At 36.8% G+C, this 26,451-nt stretch overlaps 1 protein-coding gene across 7 annotated transcripts in view; it reads right to left on the reverse strand.

The window, feature by feature from the left end:
- CTNNA2 (catenin alpha 2) overlaps positions 1 to 26,451 on the reverse strand; it is a 1,062,093-nt gene that overhangs the window by 25,658 nt on the left and 1,009,984 nt on the right. For 6 of the 7 annotated variants that reach the window (XM_040993624.1, XM_040993620.1, XM_040993626.1 and 3 more), the window contains 3 exons: positions 17,673 to 17,854; positions 8,575 to 8,680; positions 3,390 to 3,524 (listed from right to left, as the gene is read on the reverse strand). In XM_040993624.1, coding sequence (XP_040849558.1) covers positions 3,390 to 3,524; positions 8,575 to 8,680; positions 17,673 to 17,854 — 423 coding nt within the window. The remainder of the gene's footprint in view (positions 1 to 3,389; positions 3,525 to 8,574; positions 8,681 to 17,672; positions 17,855 to 26,451) is intronic. The other variant, XM_040993627.1, reaches the window with a different exon arrangement.

Raw genomic sequence — 26,451 nt, forward strand, 5'->3', positions numbered from 1 at the left:
ATCAGAAGACTTTGTGTTTGGTATGCACAACTGTAAGAAACTTCATCTGACTTCCAAATCTTGTTGAGAATAACATACAAAGCATAAATCTTTGGGTAGCTAAAGTTAATCAAAGGTCATGGAATGATTTTATCAATCCAGATATCATGTGCAGGTCTCTGTTTTTCTCTCAAGATGTCCATTATATTCTCTAAAAGTTAGCCATGAAATCTAGTAAGAAAAAATATAATTACTTGTATGAGAACATTCATATCATTGCATTAACACTTATTTACATTGCAAGCAGTATTTTTACACTTTAGAAAAGTGACAATCTTTCTCTCACATAATAATGTCACACTAAATGGACATTACCTTTAATCTACTAATTCATGATGTGCTCTAATTAAGGTTCTACATTTTCTGTCCTCACTTCACTCTTTATGCCTTTTCCCTGATACCTTTCTTCCTTGCTTTCCTTTATTTTTTCCAAAATTCCTTTTTCCTAAACATATGTCAACTGGCTTAAGACAGTAAGTAAATGCTAAACCAAGTCACAAATAAAGCTAGTTTATAAACTTGCTTGCTTTTGGATTTTTTGAACTCAAGCGTCCCCTATCTTTTCACATTTCCATTCTTCCATAAAATAAAAAAGAATATTTTCTTTTCCTTTATTTCCTTAGTAACAAGGTTAAAAAAAATGACTCCAAGTATGTGTTCTATGTTGTGATTCAGTAAAAATGATATACTTAAGCTAATAAGAATGGTTTAAGCTAATGAATTAAAAATAATTATTTCCAACCAAACAACTAATGGGCTTTGTTGGCAGTCATGCAAATAACCATAAGAAGACATATCATCATTACTCAAGAAGAGCCTTTACACCAATTTGCCCATGGAAACTATTCAGTTTTCTCTTAGCACCTCCCAAGCCAAAACAAACAAATCAATCTGACTTTCCAAGTTTGTATACAAAGAATCACATTACACATACACATGCTGACAGGATGCCTGATTGTGTCTTTCTTTTTTAACACATGTTCATCATGTCAGCATAGCACAATGTAAACATGGCTTCTTGTTTTACAATGTATTGATTTTTCTGGAAAAAATGGAAATGATCTGTCCAAATCTCTTCTATTTTGGTTGGTTCTTTGATTTCTGTAAAACAGACCATTTAGGTGTTAGAGAAGAAGCCATAGCATTGCCTCCCATGTATAAAACACACTTGGAAAATGGAAAAGAGATTCTTGATTTTTTTTTTGTTACCACGTTCTTATCTACAATGGCTTCTCCTGAAAAAAAAAATGGCAAATTTACACTTAAATAAATGGAGTCCAAAGCATGGATTTAACTTTCTTGGCAAAATCATTGGATGTTTGTGTGTATAAGGTCTCACGCTCTTGACTCTTATGACTTAGAAGGCAGGCGTTTATGGCTATTTTGCAAAATAATCATATTGACTTTTCACCATTTAACATCAGTGAAGGAGGATGAAGAAGAAGATGGAGGCAGAAGCAGCAAAGACAGCAAATACAGATGCAGGTATGGCACCAAACAGCAAACAATGAGGCGGCCAAGAGCAGGCCTATCACTGAGCAATTGATAACAAACTTTTATAATGCAGTTGACTCTGAATTATTAAAAAGGCACAATAACATTCCGTTAAAAGAAGCCTTCTCTCATGCAAGGATTCGTCAACTATGCCACTAAGACTCAAAGAAGGAATCAGGCTTCCTGATGGTGTTCTCGAACTCAAACACCTCTGCAAATGCCAACAGTGCAAGTGATAAAAGCCAGGGATGATTTGGGACTACACCTACATGAAGAAGACAATGGGAATGAAGTTTGGTGGCAGTGACAGACAATGGGTACTGAAAGGATGATGGAGAGCAGCTCTGCCAGTCAAATATCGCCCAGATGAGTTTGTGCGGTCAGAGATCCACAAAGATGCTTTGTGCATCCACATACATAACAAGATTGGAAAAGTAACAAATGAAAGCACACAAGGCAAGCTGAACACAAAGCACTTAGGTTCACAGGTGCCCTATGCAGATGGATATGAAAGCTGAGGGGTATGGGTCACTATACCATCATGGCTCAAGAAAAGAAAAGAAGCAAGGGAGATGCAATGTTTTGATCACTTCTTGGCCAGAAATTCTTGGCAATTACCATTGTGCCAGAAAGGACATATTGCAAGACATACAGCTCTTGGTTGTGCAAGAATGTTGAAGCAGGATCATTTTGGAAATGCAAAGAGGTGACTGACATTTGGTAAAAGGCACAAAATAGCCAATTGATTGGGCTCTAAGAGGACTGCATGGAACAAGCTTTCCAGATGGTATCCTCATGCAAGCCAGATCAGTTCTTTTCCCAGTTATGCTTTCCACACGCCAAACAGATTCATAATTAAAACACTGGGTGCAAAAATGATTTTTACATTTTTTTTATCAAATCATCAAATTACTACATTTCCAAACATGGCATTAGGAAGACTTTGGCTTCATGACCAGCCAAATTTATACCAGGCATTCACTGTAAAAATAGCATCATATTTATGTTAATACAGCACTGAAAATGGCAGAATCATAGCTGACTGGGAAAAGAACCAACGGTGGCAGAGCCACACTTCTGAACTTGCAATTGATTTGTAATAAATGACACCCTGCTTTGAGAAAAGGGGACTGGGGAAGACAAAGCCAAGGTGAAGAACTTCAAACATACATTAGGAAATCTTGCCAAGAAATTGTGATTTTTCTAAATATTTATTGAACTTATTCCTATGAATTTGATGAAAATGGTTCAGATAATTTATATTTTCATGAGAAAGAAAACACTGGATTGATTGAGGGAAGGATATATAACTGTTAGTGTTTGACAACCATGTCAGGTTTTAGCAACAGCACATCAGCCTACATAAAATGCAAACATATTTTGCTTTTCAAAAGCTACTGATAACCTAGTATGCATTGGAACCTGATAAATTAATTCCTACTGTTTTTCTATCATCTCTAATATGTGAAGAATATCCACACATAGAGAGGTTGGCTCCTGAACGGAGTGAAAATTACTAGATCTAATAAAGGGAAGGTACACTCATTATGAGTAAATAAGCACAACCGCAAGTAATTTTAATAGTCACAGCTTAGCAATGATTTTCCAGACTACAAAATTAGTTTTCTTGAGAAGAATGGAGATTTTACAAGGTTAGTATAAACATGGGATAATTGGAAAATCAAATTGCTCTTTGTGAGTTATTCTAAGGTCTATAATAGTGATAACACTGACGTTTAAAAAGTCTCTCTGAAACCACGGGAGTTTGGCGTTTTTAGGAGTACTGTTGCCAAGAATGCTTGCTTTGAAGTACAACAGTGGGAACTTAACATTGTGGAGCCCAGGTCCCAGCTTACCCCTGATACTATGAGCTCTCCTCCAAGATTCTGCACTTCCGCCTTCACCTTGCTGCAGATATTAAGCTGATGGCAATACAAGGCAATTCTTTGAAGGTAGGCTAATAAATCCTGCTTACAGGCTGAATCAGGACACTATAAAAGAAACAAACATGACTTCAATTAGTACAGATGCTTGCTACATCAAGGAGACAACGAAGAAAAGGCTTCACAGTCACGTGCCTTAGTTACATTCCTTTACCTTCGCTTCCTTGTGGCCTATTTTTGAAAGAACACAGAGTGGCTTTAGGATAGCTCAGTCTTTCTTCATACAACTTTATAAAGAGAATATGTATTTGTGTTCATGAATCTTTTCAACAGTTTTTCCTCAAGACTAAATATTTTATCATTTTCCTCCTAGTTTTATCCAACTTTACTATGTGAAAATCTATTTCAATGTAGAAAATTGAAGGAGTGAGAGAATTTACTCGCTGGTGTAGCAACCGCTGCCATATTTTAAGAGGCAGTTTCAGTTCAGTCATTTGGGAGGGAAAGTTAATTGTTTACGTTGGTTTTCTAAGAAATGTGTCATTTACTAAAAGAAACTTGGTGCATATTTAAAATCTTAATATTTATCAAATATAGAGCAACATGAAGAGCTTTCTCTAAAACTCTGAAGCAGTTCATGTCCACTGTAAGAGACACAGATGGAACAAAATTGCAGCTAATATGTTCTTAAGATTTTTCACAGAGCCCGTGTAGGGATGCAGCAGAACACCTAGTAGGAAATTTGAATTCTGTGGTTTAAATAAGTGAATATTGGTACTAGGCTTCTCAGAGGGTTTCTATAGCCATGTACATGACTTCTTAAAACTAACAGCTACCGAGTATTGAAATATTTCCATTGCTACCACAAGCTTGGCTTGAGATGCTTCGACCATTCATTATCATTCAATATTATTCTGGCTGAATTCGGCACTTACTGAAAAATAATGTACATTTGGGGCTGATGTGGTAGCTCAATTGACTAATCCTCCATGTTACAGCACTGGCGTCCCAGATGGGTGCTAGTTCATTTCCTGGGTGTTTTACTTCCTTCCATCTCCGTTAGCCTCAGAAAGAAGTGGAAGATGGTTCAAGTCCTTGGGCCCCTACACTCCTGTGGGAGACCCGCAAGGGAGGTCCTGGTTCCTGGATTTGGGCTGGCTCAGCTCCGATCAATCAGCCACTTGGAGAGTGAGCCAGTAGATCAAACATTTTTATATATCTCATTCCATAAATTTACCTTTCAAAAAGATACTCTAAAAAATTTACATTCACCAGATTCTTAATGAATTATTATTCCCAACTAAGTACCTAGAGACTAAAAGTATAGCATCTTTTTGAAATAAGACCTTAGTAGAATGACTAAGCTACATTTCCTTCAAGTTTAAAAAACAGAACTGTTGCATTAGTGTTGCTAAGTCAACGGTTTCATACAACCATTTACTAAGTAACCAATAATGGAGCTCCTTTAATATACAATACTCTCATTATAGGGTTATTTTTTCACTAACTGCAAGTATCAAGGAATCCCTCAGAGACTTTTTTGTGCTTCCTACATGTAGTTAATACTGTAATATTTATCCTTCTCTAGAGACTCATATACTGGAAGCAATTAACTCCAAATGATGCCTCCCAAGAGAGTTGGCAAAGATTTTGATACAATGCCTTGTGGTAAATTAAACTGAAAGTTTTTGTTTATTTTTTATTTGAAAGGCAGGATTACAAAAAGGCAGGAAGAGACAGAGTGCTCTTCCTTCCATTGATTCAGTCCACAGATGCCCCAAGATGTTGGCCCCACACCGGAGCCAATGGCGTCTTCTGGTTTTCTACATGGGTGACAGAGAACAAGCAGTTGGGCTATCTTGCTGTTTCCTCTAGGCCATTAACAGGGAAATGGGTGGAAGTGGAATAGCCAGGGAACATATAATATCCATACAGCATGCCAGCACTGCAGGTGGCAGCTTTACCCACTCACTACACCTGTCCCTAAACTGAGAGTTTTGTCTTAATATAACAGTAATTAAAAGCCAAACAGCCCATAAAAAGTTGATACACCATGTGTGTCTCCAGTATTCATAAAACATTTTCAGACAAAATAAAGGTAACAAATCTACTTTATATTGTTCATTCAATGCAATGCAGTTAACAAAGCAATATAAAGGGCTTGGCGGTCAGAAAAAAACAGGAAATCAAGGTAGACTTTAAAAAAGACATAACCTATTAAGATTAAAACATTAGCAAAGAAAAGGCAAGTACGTCCACAGCAGGTGACAGACTACGTTAAAAAATGGGCCGCATTTAAGCAATAATGTGTGCCTCTGAAGTCCACCTTTAAATATCATTCAAGTATTTCCTCATAGTCTCAAGCTAATTCTAGAATTTCACAATGTGATGTGTGTTTTATTTTCCACATATCGTTACTCTTCTTGTCTATGCTTCACGTTGCCTCATTGCTGCAAACAAGTGTCTAAACATTTTAAACCAAGAATCACAGCTCAACTGTTGAAGCTGAGCAATCTAAACATACTTTTTGATGTTGAGATTCAAATCATAACGGACAACCCATTCAAACTGCACTCATTTTTACTCCCAGAAAATGTTCTCTTGCAAATCTCACACTCAATGGTCTCTGATCATCCTGTCGTACCCTAGGTACCCGCAACATTTGCAGATAAGAATGGCATTCTTTTGAGGTTGATTTTTTTTTTTGTATGCCTTCATGTTCATTGTCTCACACCTCTTCTTCATGAACTTTCTGGAATAGATATAAAGCTATAGGAATATATCCAACTTAGACTGTTTGCTTGATAGTGAATATTGCTTTGAAATTAGCAATACTATTGCTGAGACTTTGTTGTGATACAGTGAGTTAAGCTGCTGTCTATATCATCACTTCACTTCAAGTCCTATTCACTCCACTTCTGATCTGGCTCCCTGCTAATGGGCTTGGGAAAGCAGAAGATGGCCCAAGTCTTTGGGGCCCTGCATCAAATGCAACAGCTGGAGGAAGCTCCTGGCTCCTGCTTTCAGTATGGCCCTATACTGGTGAGTCATTACATCATTTGCCAAGTGAAACAGCATATCAAACATTTCTCCCTCCTTCTGTCTCTCTGTAACTCTTCAAATAAACAAAATCTCTGAAAGAAATATTTTTAAAAATACTAATCATTTAATTCTCAACTTCTACAAATTGTCTCTGCATTTGTGTGTGTGTGTGTGAAAAGGGACAGGGTGATTCCTAAAATATTGCACTGTTTAATGAGTTATCTCCTCTAACAATATTTCCTGAAGATTTAAAAGCAAATGATATTTCCTAAGTTTATCCATCTTGTATATAAATATATTAAAAGCAGTCTTGGAGTCTAATTCTAACAGTTTAACCTGATGGAAGAATCATCAGGGATTTTGCTTTAGCATCTGACATGAAGGATTCTGGCTCTGAGAGAGTAGCATTTAAAGGACTAACTATAATATTAACGGATAAGCAAGGTAAAACAAGCAGGACAATGACAACAACCATAAGCCACTAGGGCAACCGATGAGGAACAAACTAACCCATGTCATCTATTTTCAGAGAGCATCATTAAATTGAAGAGTATAGCAAAGAAATTCACGTAAATATATAATATTTTTATTGTAGGAGCTAATTTTATATTTTAAGATACATTGCATTGGAACTGATTCAGTGCGTAAACCCCCTGCTGATAAAAGGGATACTCTCACTTATCTAGAAAAGTGTATTGCCTAAAGTAGCCTTAGAATAAATGGAATATTTCTGCAATAAGAAATTTAGAGAAGGATGTTAGAATTCAATTTGAAGCCAAATAAAATGATAAGTACAGAAATACACTCAAACATTAAGGTGTGATTCAGTACTATTTTTGTCTGCAACCATAAAAGATATTTTGAGAATTTCACTTGCTTCTGAAATTGTTGAGTCTAAGTTAGAATAAGATTTCTTGATCATTTGGATTAATCACTTTATGACAAAGTATAATTATAAACATCAAAAAGCATGACTGTGAGATCAGTTTTAAATAGCAAAAATAAAATTTCTCGTTTCTTAATACTACACTTAAAACATGATGCCACAAAAAATCCCCCAGCCTCTGCTTTCATCCTCTTCCTGCCCCATGCCACTTTGTCAAGGTGGAGTCCTTCCCTGTCACTGCTTAAAGAAACCAATGCATCAAAATCCATTATACCTCTACATAATCTGATACTGTGCCCATAGGCAGGTTACTTTTTATCCTCAAATTTTCCCTCATTAAATCAGTCAACAGAATGTGCAAGCACAACATAAAGTTTCCTGTGAGCATACACACGCACGCAGGCACACACAAATAAAATAAAAACTTTAAGTAAAGGCATTGCTGCACAGTGGTGAGGCCAGCAACTCTTGGCCAGTCACACGTCAGAGTGTCCGATTTCAAATCTCTATCACTCTGCTTCAAATTCGGGTTCCTGTCGATTCACACTCAGGGAAGGCAGTGGTGGCTCAAATTCTTGAGTCATTGCAACCCACAAGGATGAGCTGGCACAAGTTCTCAGCTACTAATTCATCCTGAACCATCCCAGGACATTGCAGACATATGAGCCATACAATAACTGATAGGTGATCCCAGAAGATTAAAAAACCTTGCAAATGTGAAGGGATATCCAAATTTATCACTGGCTGGCCTGACTTCAGAATGCCATCCCCTTCCAATGGGGTTTTGAACTATTGAGAAATCAATATCAAGCCTATTTATAAAGAAAACTCTATATGAGAATCTCTATGAAAGATAATATTTAAGCCAAGACACCAAGAATAAAAATAAATTCTGCATTTTTTTTGTCCCCCTTCCTGCCATATCTAGGACCACGAACTGTTCTTGTGGATGCCTGGAGTAACGCAGCACTCTTGCTTGTTCTTCCTAAATAATGGGTGTTTTTTCTTTAAGCATCTCTGGCCGTGGCTGTAGGAGTCTCTCCTAATCACAATCTCCCTTTCTCATTAGCTCTATATGAGCACAGGCAGTGTCCGGTTTGTAAAATATTCCTGATGCTCCACAGTTCATTCTTCAGAATCACTTACAGTGTGCATAAAAGCGATGATAGAACCAAGTGCTAATTAACAATTCCACTCAGCACATGTACCCAGCTCTTCCACTTCCATTACCTGATCAGCCACTGCACGGGCTAATTTGTCCATTCGAGAACCTGCTTCAGCAATTTTCTTGGCAGCGTTAATGACATCAGATGTATTTTTCAATGGTCCTTTACCTCTAAAACAACATAGACAACATTATTACAAATCCACTTGCTGAAAAGAAACATGAAACTATCATATCCTTTGTCCACTAATATGGCTAGGGGTTTCATTTTTTGGCATTGGCTATATATTATCTGTGTTTTCATTTTAACCGTTATTTTCCATTCATTCAGGCAATACTTCCCTTGTTCCGATAGGCATGTTCACATTCTTTCCTTTACATTCATTTCTGCATTGTTAAGTTGTTAGTTTAGAGGGCGATTACTGCAAAACTATGGAATTTTTAACATACATACATCAAGCACCTGACGATGTGAGCACATTACTTCGCTTTTATCCTCATAGTACCTCTATCAAAGAAATATCACCACTCCCCCATTAGCGAATAAAATGAACAAACACTGAACAAACTCATCTGCAGGTACCCAAGTAAAATTCTAAGTCTTACAAAACTAAATGTACCAATTCTTTTGTATATCATATACATTGTGTTTAATTTTTAAATTATTTTATGATACAGTTCCATAGGCTCCCACAAGTCCTCTCCTCTGCCTAAAGATTTCTTTTCTGTTATTACAGTGGGTAACCTTCACAAGCAGGCATGTGTCCATCATTCTACTATTGAAGTGTTTCCTGGCATTGAAGGCACAGGCGATGGCAGAGAGTCCAGCATCCTATTGTCAGGATACAGTCAACAGTTTCACCAGGAGTCCCATCTTTGCTCTGGATGCAGAGATGCATACTGCGCTATGCATGTCCATTATGTTTATATTATGCTATTTAAGTTTGGAATCCAACTTAACATTATGAAAAGTAATTATTTCATTTAACTTAGAAATGGCCAGATTGTTAGAACTTCACCTATTTCTGTAAATATCTGTCTTGGGATCAAATACACAATATGTAGTATGATAGTAACTATGTTTACTTTTCTAAACTATTCCAATATTTTCATATTGGTTAACTATTTAGTACCATAAATCTTTCACATATTTATAATAAAGAAAAAGGCAAATACGCTGCATCAAAAATATGTAAATGAAAAGTTACATGTAAATAAATGTGTTTCCCTTTGTTCAGAGGTAAAGAAAAGTTTAGATGTAGAATCTGTCAATACATGTTCTCATTAATACATATTTCTCTGTAACTTCCAGACCTTAGAAAAATATTTCCTGCAATTTTATTTTGAAAAAAATATTTGTTGATACATCTTTGCTTTCAAGAGTTACACATTGCTCTTAATTTTTCACTGCTAACAATCATACGTATTTCAAGAATTTCAAAAGATGGGAAAACACGTCCTCATGAATTTGACGTGGCAATAATCAATGATTTTTAATCATTTATCCATGGTTAATTCTGACAGCATGTATTGTTATCAAGAATGTCCACAAGCGCAGCTTGAGCCCCAGGCTGCCACCGTGTGGACCAAGTAAACAGGATCTTGGATTTTGCTTTACACTGGAGGCTTTATTTAATGAGACCCAAAGAAGCACCTGACTTCAGATCGACTCAGTTCCATCCATTGTGCCAACTGGGAGAGTAAACCAGGAGATAGAAGATCTTTCTTTTTCTCTCTGTAAATCTGCCTTTCTAATAAAAATAAGTAAATCTTTAGAAAAATGTATATATATATATACATATATAAATACTCATTTTTTAAAAATGAAGACTTTGGAGTTCTTATTGTAGATTCAATTCAAGTTTGTTCAAAAAAAAGCTGTGAACTGGGTTCATAGCAGCACTTCATACAATGAAAATGCGTAGGGCCCAGTGTGGTAGCCTAGTGGCTAAAGTCCTGCCTCGCAGGCACCAGGATCCCATAGGGGCACTATTCCATATCCCAGATGCTCAACTTCCCTTCCAGTTCCCCGATTGTGGCCTGGGAAATCAGTTAAGGATGGCTCAAAGCCTCGAGACCCTACACCCATGTGAAAGACCCAAAAGAAGCTCCTGGCTTCGGATTGGCTCAACTGCAGCCAATGCGGCCACTTGGGGAGTGAACCGGCAGATTGAAGATCTCTCTCCTCTCTGTAAATCTGCCTTTCCAATAAAAATAAATATTAAAAATAAAAAATGTTAAAATTCATACAAATGTTGACATCACATAGCTCCTCATGAAACCAAGAAACAGAAACCCCCAAAAAAACCAATCAAATCTCGCTGCCACACACGGAGGCAACTGGACACGAAACCTAGATGACAACAGAGGGCCGTTCATGCTAAATATGGCATGTTCTTATAAGAACAGCGAAAGAAATGTGATTAGACAAAAAAGACATAATTACATAATACATGAAAATGAAACAAGTAACAAAAGCACCAACGAAATATCCAGTTCACTAATTTGGGAATAAAATTTGAGAGACTGATGCCTCAAAAAAAATTACACTATAAATAATAAACATTAAAGCTGATGCAAAACAAAAACATATATTAAGGTTATTCTGAATAGGAGAAACAGAATCAAGAAATTGAAATGGTCAAAGTGAAATACTTCAGAAAACATGAAATTTAAAGTTTCATGCACTTGCTTTCCTTAAATACACGCAGATTTGAAAACCTTGGTGATGTCTCTTTCTAGGAAAATATAATTTATCAAACCTAACCAGTAGATAACTTTCAAATATATGAACAGCTGCATTATCATGAAATGAAGAAATCTGTTAAGAAAACACTCATAAAAAAAAATACACATTTTGCTTAGAGAGCAATTAACCATTAAAGGAAAGCTAAGCCCAATGCTAAACTTTTTTTAAAATACAGGACAGGAAGAAAGGAAATTTTAAAAAGTACTTCATTAATCATTGTAACACTGATATTCTCAGAGGTAGCTGAAAAAAATATTTACAGATATTTATCTTGGCACTAAAAATTTTTTTTCTTATTTTTTTTAATTTTGAACATGAACAGTGAAAGATCTCAAGAAGCAAAGGAAATGGCAGTACGTATGGGGATGTCCTGTGGACCCTTTCCATGGCCTTCTCCAGTAAGAGCAGCTGGTATAACCATAGAACAGGACACTGGAATTAGTAAAGTCCATGGAGATGGTGGCTACATCTTAGTTATTCCTATGCTTTGGGGTGTATAAATCTAATTCAATTTCACCACGTGGGTAGTGTCATGTAACTCAGAGTATCTGAAACGTCTCCACACACATTATCTCCCAGTTCTGTCCTGCTCTATGTACCACCCACTGTATTCTCTCACACCCAGTAATCACTATTTGTTCTCCATCCCTGTAAATGAGTTCAAGACTACTACCTAAATCAAATCAAAATGTACACAATCTTATAAGACAGATTCACTGATCAAATTTCCTTAAGGTTTTTGCATTAAGTTGTTGCATTAGTTCATTGTTAAGTAGTAGCACTAGTATAGCTCTTCCGGTTTCTTTAACAATGTTCACAGTGAAAATTGTATGAGTAGTTTCCAGTTTTAGCTGAATATTAATAAAGCTGGTGCAAATATTACTACAGAAGATTTTAGGTGTATTTAAGTTTTCATTGTGGATAAATACCCAACAATGAAGTTACCAGGTCCTGTGATAAATTCATTGTTTAGCCTAAAAATAGATTATCAAATAATTTTCCAATTATGTTTCATCTTACGATTTTGAATGTCATTCCTAACATCATACTTAACAGTGAAAGACTGAAAGCTTTTCCTTTAAGATGAAGGTCAATAGAAGAATGCCCATTTTTATCCTTCTATTTGACATAATTCTTAAAAGTCCAGATTCAGAGCATGTAGGTAAGTAACAAAATGCACACAAATTGTGAAGGAAAATGTAAAATTATCCCTGCATATGATATGATCTTGTATGTAGACAATCCTAAGTATTCCACTAAAAATAACTGGAAAGAATGAATTCAGGAAAGTTGCAGGACACAAAATAAAAATGCACATGTCTTTTGTGCATTAGCATAGTACTGATAATCATTAAAAAATGAAGAGAACAAATTTTAATGTTTGAACTTAAATATCATCAAAGTGAAAACATTCAGAATAGATTTAGCCATGCAGAAAATATTTAGTCAAGCAGAAAATATTCGCATGCAGACAATTTCAAATGCCACACACAAAAATCAAAGGTGATATAAATAAATGGAAAGTTATACCATGTACATGATTTGGATATCCTAGCATTCACACATCAATAGCACCAAAAACATCTGCAAGTCTGCTGCAATCCTTAACAAAATCTCAAAGGCATTTTTTCCCCCCAAATAGAAAATTGTATCTTGGAACTCAAATTGATGATTAAGGTAACATAAGAAGGACGGCCTTCAAGAAATGATCCTTGAAAAGTCTACTACCTGCAAAAACAATGAATCTGTGCCCTATCAAGCACCACTGATCCTTTGACTATGATATATATTAAAAATGCTATCTCAAAGAAAGGGAGCCTAAATATAAGATTACTACAAAAACTGTTAGAAAAAAGCCCCAAATGTCTTATTTTATTTGGAAATGACTACTTATACTACCAGAAGCTTAACCTACAGAAATAAAAATGATCAAAAGTAAATTTTTCATGTTAAAAAAAAACTTACAAGGCAATTCACAATAAGAATGTACAAATCTTATTATCTGATAAGGAATTATTAACCTGTATAAAATGAATTTTTGTGACTCAAAGAAAGCAAAACCAATAATCCAATTAAAATACAAATAGCATGAATAGAGATTTTTACAAAAGACATACAATGGCTACCCAGCTCAAGAAAAGAACTGCACTATCACTAATCCTTAGATAAATGCATATCAAAATCACAATGAGATATTATTCCATACCCATTAGAATGGATACCACAGAAAATAAAATCTCAGAAAAATGAGAAAATACAAACTGTTATAGGAAATGACAGATAAATTGGAATGCCTTTCTATTGTTGGTAGAAACAGACATGGCAAAAAAAGTAGTGATTTCTCAAAAAAATCTTGCATCTCTTCTTACAGGTATATATCTGGGAGAAATAAAAGCCTTGAAAATGCCTTTCAATGCTCATATTCAGAGCAGCATTACTCAAAACAGCCCAAAAGATAGCAACAATGAAAATATCCATTAACAGCTGAATGAATTCATGTAATGTATCAGAAATGCAATCTTATTTAGCCTTAGAAAGGAGGGACATTCAAATACATGCTACGATATTAAGAATCTTAAAAACATGGCATGTGAAATAATCCAGTAACCACAATGAAAACTACTTCCATCAGTCTACTAACATGGGATACTTAGAGTACTCAAATGCAAGAAAATAAAAGAGAGTGACAGTTTACAAGGAGCTTCAGGAAATGAGAATTAGTGAGTATATTTGTGAGAATATTATATCATCTTGTAAATGAATGATGACAATGGTTGCCCAAAAATGTGACCTATACACTTACACAGGGATTTAATGGTAAACCTTATGATATCTACTTCTCACAATAAAAATTATTTAAACAGTCACACTCTTGTCTACTGTATTGCACAGCATAAATCTAAATGAGCTGCAGTTATAACGGTAAGGAGAAAGTGAAACACAAAGCAATGCTAACATCAAAACTAGGAAGAGATCCCAAATCTGAGTCTTCATATCAATGAAAAGCAGTGTGACAGACCAGCCTGTTAACGCAGTCTCAAAGTGATGATGTATCCCTCTTGCTTTACTCTAGAGCTTAGACTGCATTTTATTTTTGAAATTTTATCAGGTGTTCTGGAAAATTTTCTGTTCTTAATGATATCGTCTATTACTGCAACTAAATGTTTTAATTTTGTTTCAGATAAAGCCATGGGATTCTCTCTGCTATATGGATTCTTGCAACCTCCTCTCATTTGGTCAGAAATCATTTCTGTTAAGGGGCCAATATTTACAGGCACCAAAAAATCCCATTAAAGTATACCTCTTTTTTGTTACTTCACTTTTATAAAGGAAATGGTAATAAGTATCAATCCTTAATGTACTTAAATCTCATAGTTCAAATCCGATGTCCATCCAGGTTGGATGATTTTCTTTTGTGATCTCAATGCACTTCACTTGTGAAAATAGTTGAGATTCTCTAATAATGATCTACAACATATAAGGAGGATATTTTCAAATGTATAGGACTAGAGACATATTTTCAGAAGCAGAGCTCCATAAAACACACTTGGGAAATAGCACCAGTTAGCTGTAGCCATATGAAGATAGCAAAGATGAACACCTTAATGAATCGGAAATTCTGAGAACTCAGGACAGCACGATTGTGAGATGAAGTATTTTGGGGGTGCCTTTTGAATTTTTATGTCCGCAAGGTAAAATTTTAAATACGTACATGCAACAGCCTAAGCACCAAACAGCAAAAATACAAAGACTTTTGCTTTGTAGAAAGAGTAGGTAGTCAAAGTTTTGCTAAAGCCAGCTGGATCACTACTCTTTAAGGGACAGATGTGATCACTGACATGGGTAGAGAATTAGACTTGGGAATACTGAGCATCCCAACTAAGGTGGGAACAAGATGTGGGGAGGAAAGGACGATCACATGGTATGTGAGTCTGGTGGCAAATAGTTCATAGCTGGTTTTATGTGTAAAGCTTTCTTTTTCTTATGTCAATTCTGCTTCTTTCAAGACCATAATTTAAGGTTAATTTCAAGAGATGGCATTGTTCCTTGCTAGGCAAATAAATGAGCTAGTGCCAGCTCCATACCTTTAGAAAATGAACACGGTATTGCTTTCTAGAAAGAAAAAAAAAGCATAAATTCACTCATGCAGGAAAATGCTTCTACCTTAGATGGAAGCCAGGGACCAACAGCAAAAAGACATGAGGCATAATCAGTTTTATCCTCCGTGAAGAAGTTATTACACAAATAATGAGGCAGAACCTCTCTAATTTTAATAATAATGGAGTGGATATCATTGAGACTACTGAATCAAATTAATGAATTAGCTAGTGATAAGAATAAAACAACAAGATAATATATGCAAGGGTAATCTTTGCACTAAAAAGCCCATGGAGCACATGAATAAAGAGTAACCAAGTCTAAATCTCATCAACTCCTTTTACCTTCAAATACAAGATGCTTCAAAACATTCATAGGAAAGTTCAATTATTTTGCCACAAGAAAACTCTGAAAGTCATAGTTTTGCATCATATATATTTTCCACTGGCCTTTAGAAGACTACGTTTGGCATGATTACAAGACTTTTTTGTGCCAGAAAGCAGGGAGTTAAGTCAGCCGCCACTGGGCCCGAGGGCGCCTGCTCTGTAGGCAGAGGTGGCCAGCAATGCCTCAGCTTTCTGTTGCCTGTCCAGCTCACACCCTTCCCTGGGTTATTGGTCATTTGTTATTGTTACCCCTCCCCTTTGTCCTCACAAAGGGACACAAAACTGCTCATCATACATCGTGAAAAGTAATACCCAGTAGCCTACTGGATAGTCTGTTTTTCAAATTAGTACAAAATGAGGATACGGGCTTTGTAAAGTTGAAGCAGAACTTCTTTTCCCCTTTAAAACTATATTTTGAATACTAAAATGTCTGTCTGATTTAACAGAAAAGACTCCTCAAATATAAATCTCTCTTGACTACAGTTATATATACAGTTTAGATTATAAAATGTTGTTCTCATCTAGACTTGCAACATAACTTAATTCATTATTCACTTGAAACTGATGAAGTTATTTGTTCTAGTGATGTAATTAATGGATTGTATAATTTCCTTCAGATAAAACACTGATAAAATATTGAAAGCCAATATATTAAGTCACTATGCGCCTTGTGAAAGCAATGACTGAAGTTGCCTGGATAGTCTGATATATGGGAAATTCAAATGGAAATAAAAGTTCACACATTTCTCTGCCATAACTTATTGTGAAATAGATCCATGGCACCAAGCAACACTAACCAAATGTACAAACTGGAATTTTTAATGATTACAATGACATTTAAAAAGTCTTGAAGGTCACCCTTGTAACACTAAAGTCAGTTCACTGAAGCCAAAAATAATGTTACAATATGTGAAAAAAGGACCAAGCAATGTCATCATCACATATTGCCCAGAGGAAGAGGGTAAAGAGGATGACGTAAAGATGTTCTGTACGTCATCACAGCCCAGAGTCGCTCCAAACTTCCCTAGTGGAAGAACTCAACAGTCCTAGTGAAAAAGGCCACCCATAAAGTGGTTTCTTGACAAGACCATATATCTTACATTCTTTTAATAATAAAATGCCATGGTGATTCATGAAAGTATCTTTGCATACGTGTATTCCAAAAACAAAGCCATACTTAATCCATAGGCTATATTTATACAGCAGCACAATTTATACAAATATTATCACTCTGCATTTACACAGTGGAGTTTGTGAAGTTGACAGAACAAGGATCCTCTCCTCATTTTGTATATAAAGACAGATATTCCCCAAGTCAACTGCTGTTCTAATGGAGAGGCAGAAATGCTGCCTTCATTTAAGAGACCTAAATGTAAACAGAACTCTGGTCAAAAAAAAGGCCTGTGACAAAATGCTGACTGATCCTCAGAACTAATGGGACTACATATGCAATGTTTAATTTCCAAGTCAAGATTATAGAATTTAGATCATCATACCCATTTCTTGGAGCAGAAAGGTAAAATGTGAACTAACATTAAGGCTGTATCATGAGCTGGCAATGCACTATATTATGTGTATATACACATGCAGACATGTTTAGATATTTTCCCAAATGTTCAAGATAAAATTTACACATATTGAAAACCAGAACAGACCAACTATGAATGACTCACCCTTGAAGTCAGATTTTTTTGACTGCCTAAGGATATATAATTAATATGATAATAATTATAAAAATAAATTCATTTTCCTTGACCTCTCCACGTGGAATGAAGCTCAGATCATTGACTTGCACATGAAAATTTATTTTATTGCAACCTTACCTTACTATGATCTAATTTTTTTCCAGCAGGTTTCACATGCTGATACATAGTGCTACCTTTCTGGGTTTCATGAAAATACTCATGTCCCTGGGGTCTTGGGACCTCACCTTGTGAAGTCTGTCATCTCCATCATGATCATACACATCTGCTTGGCTAGTACAATGATGTCATTGCCGCTGTCATCCCACTTGGCCACTTCAGCATCCAGCTTGCTTTTTTCTTGGTGAAAAATCTCCACTTGCTCAGCTATTTTTGCCTTTTCCTCCTGTGGTAGTTGCGCCATGATGGCCTGCGTGGGTTATAGAAACAAGGTGAATACTAGTGAGAACGGAAGTACAGACTATATGCTGATTCTGCCCCCTGTGGATGAAGGGCCAGCCTTTGGCAAGAGTGATGGGATGCCCTTCTATTCTAGGAAATCTCTTCTTCTTTACAGAGAGACCAAAAACACAGGGTGGTTTGCTCTGCCTAATCCCCATGCCCTCTCCCACACAGGACAACTCAGAGATCCAAAGCACATGCACATTGACAGGAACAGAATTTCTCTGTCACTTTGATGACATATGTTTGCTCAAAAGAATCTATTCTCGACAATTTTTATATTCGGTCTCAGGAAACTTCTACCAGATGAAAGAACAAACCTCTTTCAACATAGAAATCTGTTCATAGAAGAAGGGGAAAAAGCACAAAAAAGAAGGCCTTCTACCACTGGGAAGCGGAAGAATTTTCAAGAATATGTGAGCACTCAAGTGATACTAGAAGAGCATTTTTGAGTGAAAATGAAGGCATCTACAATAGATGCCAAGTAAAACCCTTTTCCAGAACTCCACAGGAATGTCAAATCTATGCTGGCCTTCCTCCTGCTGCTGCTGTACAGAAATCCTGGCTGACCACGGCTTCCTGCAGAGCCTTTTTCACATGCATACATGACTTGTAGCAGCATCACCTACTGAGTGTCCTTACCCAAAATACTTCAAACAAATTATGTTTCACATTTGGATTTTTTTTTCAGATATGGAGTATATTCACATAGAACTTAATGACTAACTATATCTAATTTGAAAGTACAAAGTTCAAAACGCTCCAAAGTCTGAAAATTTGAGTGTTACACCTTAACTTGTAAAGGGTCCTGCTCCCTAAAGTAATGCCAACACAATTCTTGTGTCACTTTCCCAGTCCTCTGTAACTAATGGAAAATGCAGCAAAAAAAAAAAAAAATTGAGTTACCCAACTTGTATATTTTCATCTGCTGTTATACAAGGAAATTCTGTTGTATTTTTTCAGTTCTTAGGATGTAAACACTTGTGTTCTTTTTGCAGACTATTTAGCACAGCATTTTTCACATCTTTGTGGTTTTTGTTGGTGGTTTTGCTGTTTGGCACAGCCTGGAAGACCTATCAAATATGATCCTCATAGATTTCACAAAGAGAAATTCTGAGTAGCTGCTTTCAGGAACTCAATCCTGTTGTTCCCTTAAGAGCAGTAAGTATGTACTAATTAAGGGTCCATGGCAAGTTTACAAAAGATAACAATTACAAATGGGATCCATGTTATTTGTCAAATGCCACTTTGTAAGGATTTTATATATCTGAAAAGCAGAATGACTGAGATAGGCAGACAGATGGACCAAGCAGACAGACCAAGGAAAGAGGGAGAGGGAGGGTGACTGAAGGAGGGAAAGGGGTCACACCCAACTTTTGTGTAACTCCCCCAAATGCCCACCATGACCATGGCTGTGCCAGGTCAGAATCCAGAGTTATAACTCCTTCTGGGTCTCCCATGCGTGGGACAGGGTCCAAGTTCATGGGCCATCTTCCACTACTTCCTCAAGTGCTTTAATAGGGAGATGGATCAGAAAAAACAGAGCAACCAGAACTTGAACTGGTACTCCAATAAGAGTTGTCTATAAAATAGGTGAAATCCTACGTCACTAAACCAAAGGTCTGACCCCTGAACACTATTGAGCAGACTCTGAGCAGGCTGAATGGCAGGATCTTATTACCTCCTCCCAGTATTCCATATCATCTGCTTCAGGGAATGGAATAATGTAGACAAGTTGCTTCAGTACTACCTCACGTAGTTAGTTGTAATTTTTTTGTTTCTACAAAATGCATGTATATATTCTGAAAGTTAGATTAGAAGAAAAACAGAGTTAATGAAAACTTCCACCCACTGATTCACTCCCTGGATATCCTCATTGGCCCCTACTGTGCCAGGCCAAAGCCAGCGACTAGGAGCTTCATCCAGGTCCCCCACTTGAAGCTAAGGGCCCAAGAGCTTCAGCCATCTATCACGGGTTTCTCCAGGCCTACAGCAGGAAGCTGGATTGGACATGGAAAAGCCAGGACATAAACCAGTGCCCATTTGGGATCTGGTGTGTTGGGGGATGGCATTATCATCCATGCCACAATATCAGACCAAGACATATCTATTTTTCATAAGAAGCCACAAGAGCATGACTGGTACAGCTACTCAAATTGCAGAGATCTAGTGTGAGTAAAGTGGTTGAGAGATAGTTAAGGCCATGAACTAAGAAAAACTAAGCTCAACAGGGCTTGGCCGCTAAGTTACGATCTCATGGATACTTGGATAACATGCTTAATTTCTCCCAGTATCATATAGAAGCACTAAATAATTATCTAAAAAGGGTACAGTACATACTCAACACAGTAAGTACATCAGCACAGTCCCTCTTACCCCAAAATAAGTTACAGAATTATTCTTAACATCATCTAGTTTTCATTTCTATCTACAGTTATTTTTTCCAGATACCCATCCAGGTTATTGCTAAGTTGCCAACAAGGGAAATGATGGGTTCAGAGTGCATGTGACTATGAGCAGAAGATTGAAACAATTCCTTGTGTACATACACAAGCTTATATCAAATAATCTATTTAAACATTCTAATACTATTACCTCTTTATTCATGATTGCACATAGATTCAGAGAGACTAATTTCTAAAATTATAACATGTATAAGCTAGACTTGGATTCAAATTTACACTTACCAATGACATTGTTAACTTCTGTGTCCTACTGAATTATTATGCGCAAGCATACAGCTCACTGCACAACAGCCCCCAACGCAGTGTGGCAAGCATCACTGAAATCACAACCCCTCCTTTCATCTGGCAAAGGAAGGAACTTTATCTTCTGATTTCCATAAAGTTATTCTTAGAATAGCAGGTACTACATATTCTTATTGATAGCTATGTCTACTTGTCTCCATATGTGCATCTCTGTGACAACGTAGACTCTGTATCTGTGCTTGTATGCACTAATACTTCAAAAGTCAGACACGTACAAATAGTAAAAGGGATACATGCAACATACTGCATCTTGAAAATATTTTAAAGTGCCTTTTAAGGGTCGTATTTTAGAAGGTGCTTAATATGTAACATTTTCACAAATCCATATTTGAAATATGTAATCAGCAGCACAGCCTTTTCGTTTTACTTGTACATTTCCATTTGTAACAATTATGTACCATTTTTCCTGAAGCATCCCTGCTCAATATCTTAATGCTAGATATCTTTGTCCTTCTCATATAAAATGGTTACTCATATTTTACTTAGATGGCACATATACTAGGCCAGAATAAATTAGTACATTAACTAATTGCTTGTCTGTCAAATACATAAAGTCTATGAAAATACCTGTACAGCTCCAGACTCTACCTTTAACTCCATATGGAAAATATGTATCTTTCCTTGTCCTAAGAGGTCTAATTTTGCATGTACCTGTCTCAAGGTAGCTAGCGCTTAAGTTTCCATTACATACTTTGGCACTTGAATATTAAGTGCTTGCATTGCTAATTTCTATCAATGCCAAACCTCCTACTTTTCTATGTGCCTCCTAAGCGCAGAGGCCTCCACAAACTACACAAAAAAGGGGGAACCCAATAAATATTTTTTGACTGATTAAAAATTTTTCCATTCTTGTCATCAACAGTGCTCAGGAGAATTTGTCAGAGCTGACACACACACTTTCTAAGGACAGAGTTCTGAGGAAAAACTAGCCTCTTCAAAGCATATTTATAAAAGAAGTTGTTATTTTGACTCAAGGGGTGCTCGACCTGCATAATGCACGTAACGCTGTGTGACTTGGTTACAAGTGTTGATGCATTTGCTTCTGTGTATGTGCAGAAGTCTTCCTAAATATTCTTAAAATGCTCTTATCTTTTAAAAACTCATAATTGACCTTTTGTGAAACTAGAATTTTAAAAAGGTTATCCATAAACAGTAGATAACTACCTGTAAAATTTGCAAGTTAATCCAATTAAAATACAACACATGATTTTCAATTAGGTCTTATCAATATAACTCAGCAGTTTGAAATGGTAACACATTAAGGCCATTGTAGTCAGAAAAAATGGAAACCAGGCATGTTCAAATAATATAAAACATATTAAATTTAATTTTTCACCAACCCATACGAAGGCAACATGAAACAATTTATTTTCATGGCCCAAAGGGAATGGAACAAATCAGCTTTTTTGTTGTATGATGTGACCCCACAGAATTTCTGCTTTCTCTAATCACAGTAGTGACATCAAGGATGTATATCAAGGCATTAAGGCCTTTTGATTCAGGTGCTAGATACCATCAAGACCTCTTCTACAGTCTCCTAGCCTCTCATTCCTTAAAGTTTCCTGCTGTACTTCACTAACTACAAATCAGTTGCTGAATAAAATTAACTCACTCAATTGAAGAGGTGGAATGGCCAACCCTAAAGGTTCCTGATCACATGACATATGAGGCAATTTATCTCCCCCAGTGATAATTACATAATGTGCAGTACTGAGAGTCTTTTATGCCTCAAGCACAACTAACTACCAGCTGAGTAACTGGAACTCATTTTGTCGCTCACATTCCCAAAATGACACCATATCCCTGACCAATCAGCGGAGGGCCATGAGCATGACTGAGTAAAGAGAGACCTGGTCATGAACTGCACGTGCATCTTGCAACCCCATCTTCCATCTGCAAAAAACTTTATCTGACTCCCCGGAACAGACAACTGTCCAGTACCTTGATATGTACTTTACAACAAATTATCCCCTTTTTTCACAACCCATGTCAGTGACTGCTTGCTGTGTCCACAGCGAGCAGCTGCAGGTTTAGAAGGCTCTATAACAGTAGCCAATAACCCTAGGTTATTGATCTGGCCAACCAGATCCCAAATTGATAGCATCAGAGACCAGAATGTATAAAATCTCCATCATCCAAACCCAGGCCCTAGGACTTCTGATGGCCAAGTATGTTTGGTGATTAGAATAGTAAACTCTACCCACTAATATTAAGGTAAAAATGCTGATATGAGTCATTAATGCAAAAATACCAAACTCTTTTAACTTAAATATGAAGAAGGCTTTGATAAAAATGCTTTTCCAACTGGGTAAAATGATTTATAAATATATGGATCCCCAAACTGATTAACTGATGCATTTTCATTTCTTAACATTAGGATTTCTGTAAACATACTTATAAATAATAACAGGGCTTAAACTCCATGAGTTTAGTTTACTCATTTGCTTTCATAGGAGAGTGATTCTTATATACAGGCAAGGAGTGAATCCTTCAAGCTCTTACCAGTCTATGTAGTGAATTAGACCCTCAGGAAAATTGTGTGATTCAAGTAAAAGCTTCCAAGATTGCCTGAATTACGTTTTTTTAGGCTAAATTCATTGACCAGACATCTTATCAATAACTAAGTCAAGCTACAAACCTCATCATCTTCATGATCAACATGGAGATGCCTTACAATGTAGACACATTACAAACCCAGCAATCCATTTACACAGCAGTTCTCCTCATGCCAGTAGGAGGCAGAAAACTGTGTATCTCTCTCAACTGTAAGCACATGAGGTACTGAGAGGTTCAAAAGTTATGCCAAAGACACTCAGCTTAGCCAATGTCACATTTAAAATCAGATCTGTGTGACTCCAGATAATATATTCTGTCACCAAGGTTAAGTGCCCCAAAGCTGTCACAGATCAACTTTGCCTACGTCAACCTGTGAAGGAACAGTTTTATTTTACCAGATGCTACTATTCCAAATCTCCCCCACTCCCTCATCTTTCAAAGACCAAGATAAGCAGCAAATGGACAAATAGAGAAGATAAGAAGTATTCTAATTCCAGAATTTGAGATCAATACAGCAGCTGAGTACTGAAACCTTACCACCTGCACTATGTTCTCAGAGTAATTTACCTCTTTTACAGAAGAAATTCTCTGAAAGAAAATCCAAAATATGGTCACTAACTGGGGAAGATTAGCTGTCTGGGAGAACAAATACTTTTGCCGAAGACAAGGTTTGCCTCCTTCACAGTTTATCACATTTTCTGATCGAAAGTCTGGCCGTTTCTTAGCTTAGTAATATAAAAAACCCCTCTCATTTCCTTGTTAACAGCCATAATTTGTGTGTCTCATTTGTCACCATACAATATTAGGCTAAGATGGGCTTCCTCAACTCAGTAGTGCTGTTTGTTGCAAGTTAGTCATTCAGACCATATGATGGGCCTCATAGGTAAAATAGCAAGTAGTAGAATACAGCGTATAATGTTCCTACTGCCTTGACCCATGCTCATAATTCACACTGAGAACAACATGCAAAAGACAACACTGTGAAAAAATAAAGGATGAGAAAGACCAAGAGCCACCTGCACCCAGCATCACTGACTTGATGTCTAGTGTAAACAGGATTCATGAAATACATTGGGTATCTATTTGTTGTAAAAAAAAAAAAATGGGACCATTTCATTTTTATATGATGATTATAAAGCCAGAAAACAGATACAGAAATGTTCTGCTCTTTGAGAAAAGTAGTTCATAGATACTGGGCTCTTATCTGTACTGAATGTCACTCAGATAAGTTTCAATTGACTAATGCTCAGATACTTGATTCAAACTTGCCCTTTGTCACTGAAATAAAATGCTTACCTCCCTTAGTCTTGCAGATACATTGAGCTGATTGATTACTTTGCTGTTGGGTCAACACAGTCTCACAAGATTTTCAGAATAGAAAAACCAATGGTCAACATTGTAGGGGGGTTACATCGATTCTGCACGAAATTTTCAATGGTGGGTACTGTTCTACCATCACCATTATGTAGTCAGAAGAATGTTTCCTTCCAAGGGATGGTAAATGTAACAATTGTAGTTTATTGACCACTAGATATATATATCAGATATTGTGGCCATTATTTCACAAATACTGAGTAAAATCTTTAAGGAACAGGCTTATGGCCTACCAGTTAAAATATTGGTTGGAATACTTGTGTCCCACATCAGAATACCTGGACAGAGGTTCTGGCCCCACTTCTATGCCCATTTATTGCAAGCACTGGGAGTCAATAGTTGGTTGTTTAAGTACCTGGGTCCCGGGTCCCCTTGAGGGACACCTGGATTTCATTTCTGGTTCCCAGTTCTTGGCCTGACCCTGATCCTGCCATGGCAGGCATCTGAGGCTATGTATAATTTTAATAAAACCAATACACTTGAAAAAAAAAAAAAGAAACTGCGATGAGAGAGGTAGGTCTCACTTTGCGGGTTCATTCTGTGTATGTCTATGACAGCCAGGGCAGAACCAGGCCAGGAAGCAGGAACTAGGAGTCAGGAACTGAAACTGGGGCTCTAGATGGGTTTTGGGAACCCAAACCCCTGAGCCCTCACCTGCTGCCTCCCACAGTGAGATTCAGCTGGAATTTAGAGCAGAGCAGGGGGCTGGATTTGAACCCAGACACTCCAATATGAGTGCAAGTGCAGCAGCGGCTTAATTCCCTGTACCACAGTAGTCATCCCTGTATAGCCTTTTACTAATTTGTGAATCAATTTTAATGATCTAGGGATTCCATACAATAAATGGCACGCATTTTTATAAGGCTCAAAAAAAAAAAAAGAAAGAAACAGCAGAAAGACTTCATTCTCTGTTTCTACCTTTCTGCCTCAAAAATAAATAAATGAAGTAATAAATATCTTTAAAAGAATCCAGTAAGGCTATCATATCATATAGGCTTTAAGGTTTCTTTGAGGCTCAGAGAAACTGGAAAACACATAGTTGAGTACTGTCCTAAGCACCTTTCAAGACGCAAAGGCAAGCCATTCTGCCCTTGATACTCTTTCACCTTCATATTTCTCGTATTAATGCTCATCTACACCATAGGTTATGGGTCATTTGGTTGCTAGGTAAGAAAATCAGGGTACAAAACACTTAGGGGAAGAAAAAAAAACCATGTCTGTGGTACAAAATTTTTCTTGACTTTGGTTTTAACCCTCATTGATTTATTCCTATTCTTTTTCTCAGTCCCTAATATAGTATAAGATCTTTCTCACGTTCATTACTTTTTCTTAAGTTTCATAGAAAATCAGTTCCCTAGCTTTTAGCTGTATTGTAGTTCATACTTATTTTACAAAACCAGATACATTAACAGGAGGAAAACCTCACCATCTTCTTCAGTCCTGATTTTCATCTCCTGCTAACTGCCTTAAGGAGCGGTTACACACTTTGAAGACTAAGCCAAGCTGACTGATCTCAGGGTGCTCAGTGGACCACTTCTGTTGGCCTTGAACCAATTTCACATGGCATGGTCCTAAATATCATAGAACTTGGGCCAGAATATAGAGCAATCATCCAGCTCATATTACAACAGTGTCATGAGTGCCCACTTTCCATGCCCTCCTGTTGCTGTGAGACTTCAAGTAGAGTAACGGCGATAGTGCCTGTACAATAAACTGATAGGCAACACTGATGGTGCCTCTTCACAACTCCAAATCCTTCCAAAATTCCATATATATATACATACACACGCATATATATATACATATCTACAGATTCGATATTGCTTTCATGTGGTGCTATTTCAAGTGGTAGGGAATGTGGGAGTTA

The sequence above is a fragment of the Ochotona curzoniae genome, unplaced genomic scaffold (assembly GCF_017591425.1).
Source record: "Ochotona curzoniae isolate NIBS_2020 unplaced genomic scaffold, NIBS_Ocur_1.0 contig_883, whole genome shotgun sequence".
In the NCBI taxonomy this organism is placed as follows: Eukaryota; Metazoa; Chordata; class Mammalia; order Lagomorpha; family Ochotonidae; genus Ochotona; species Ochotona curzoniae.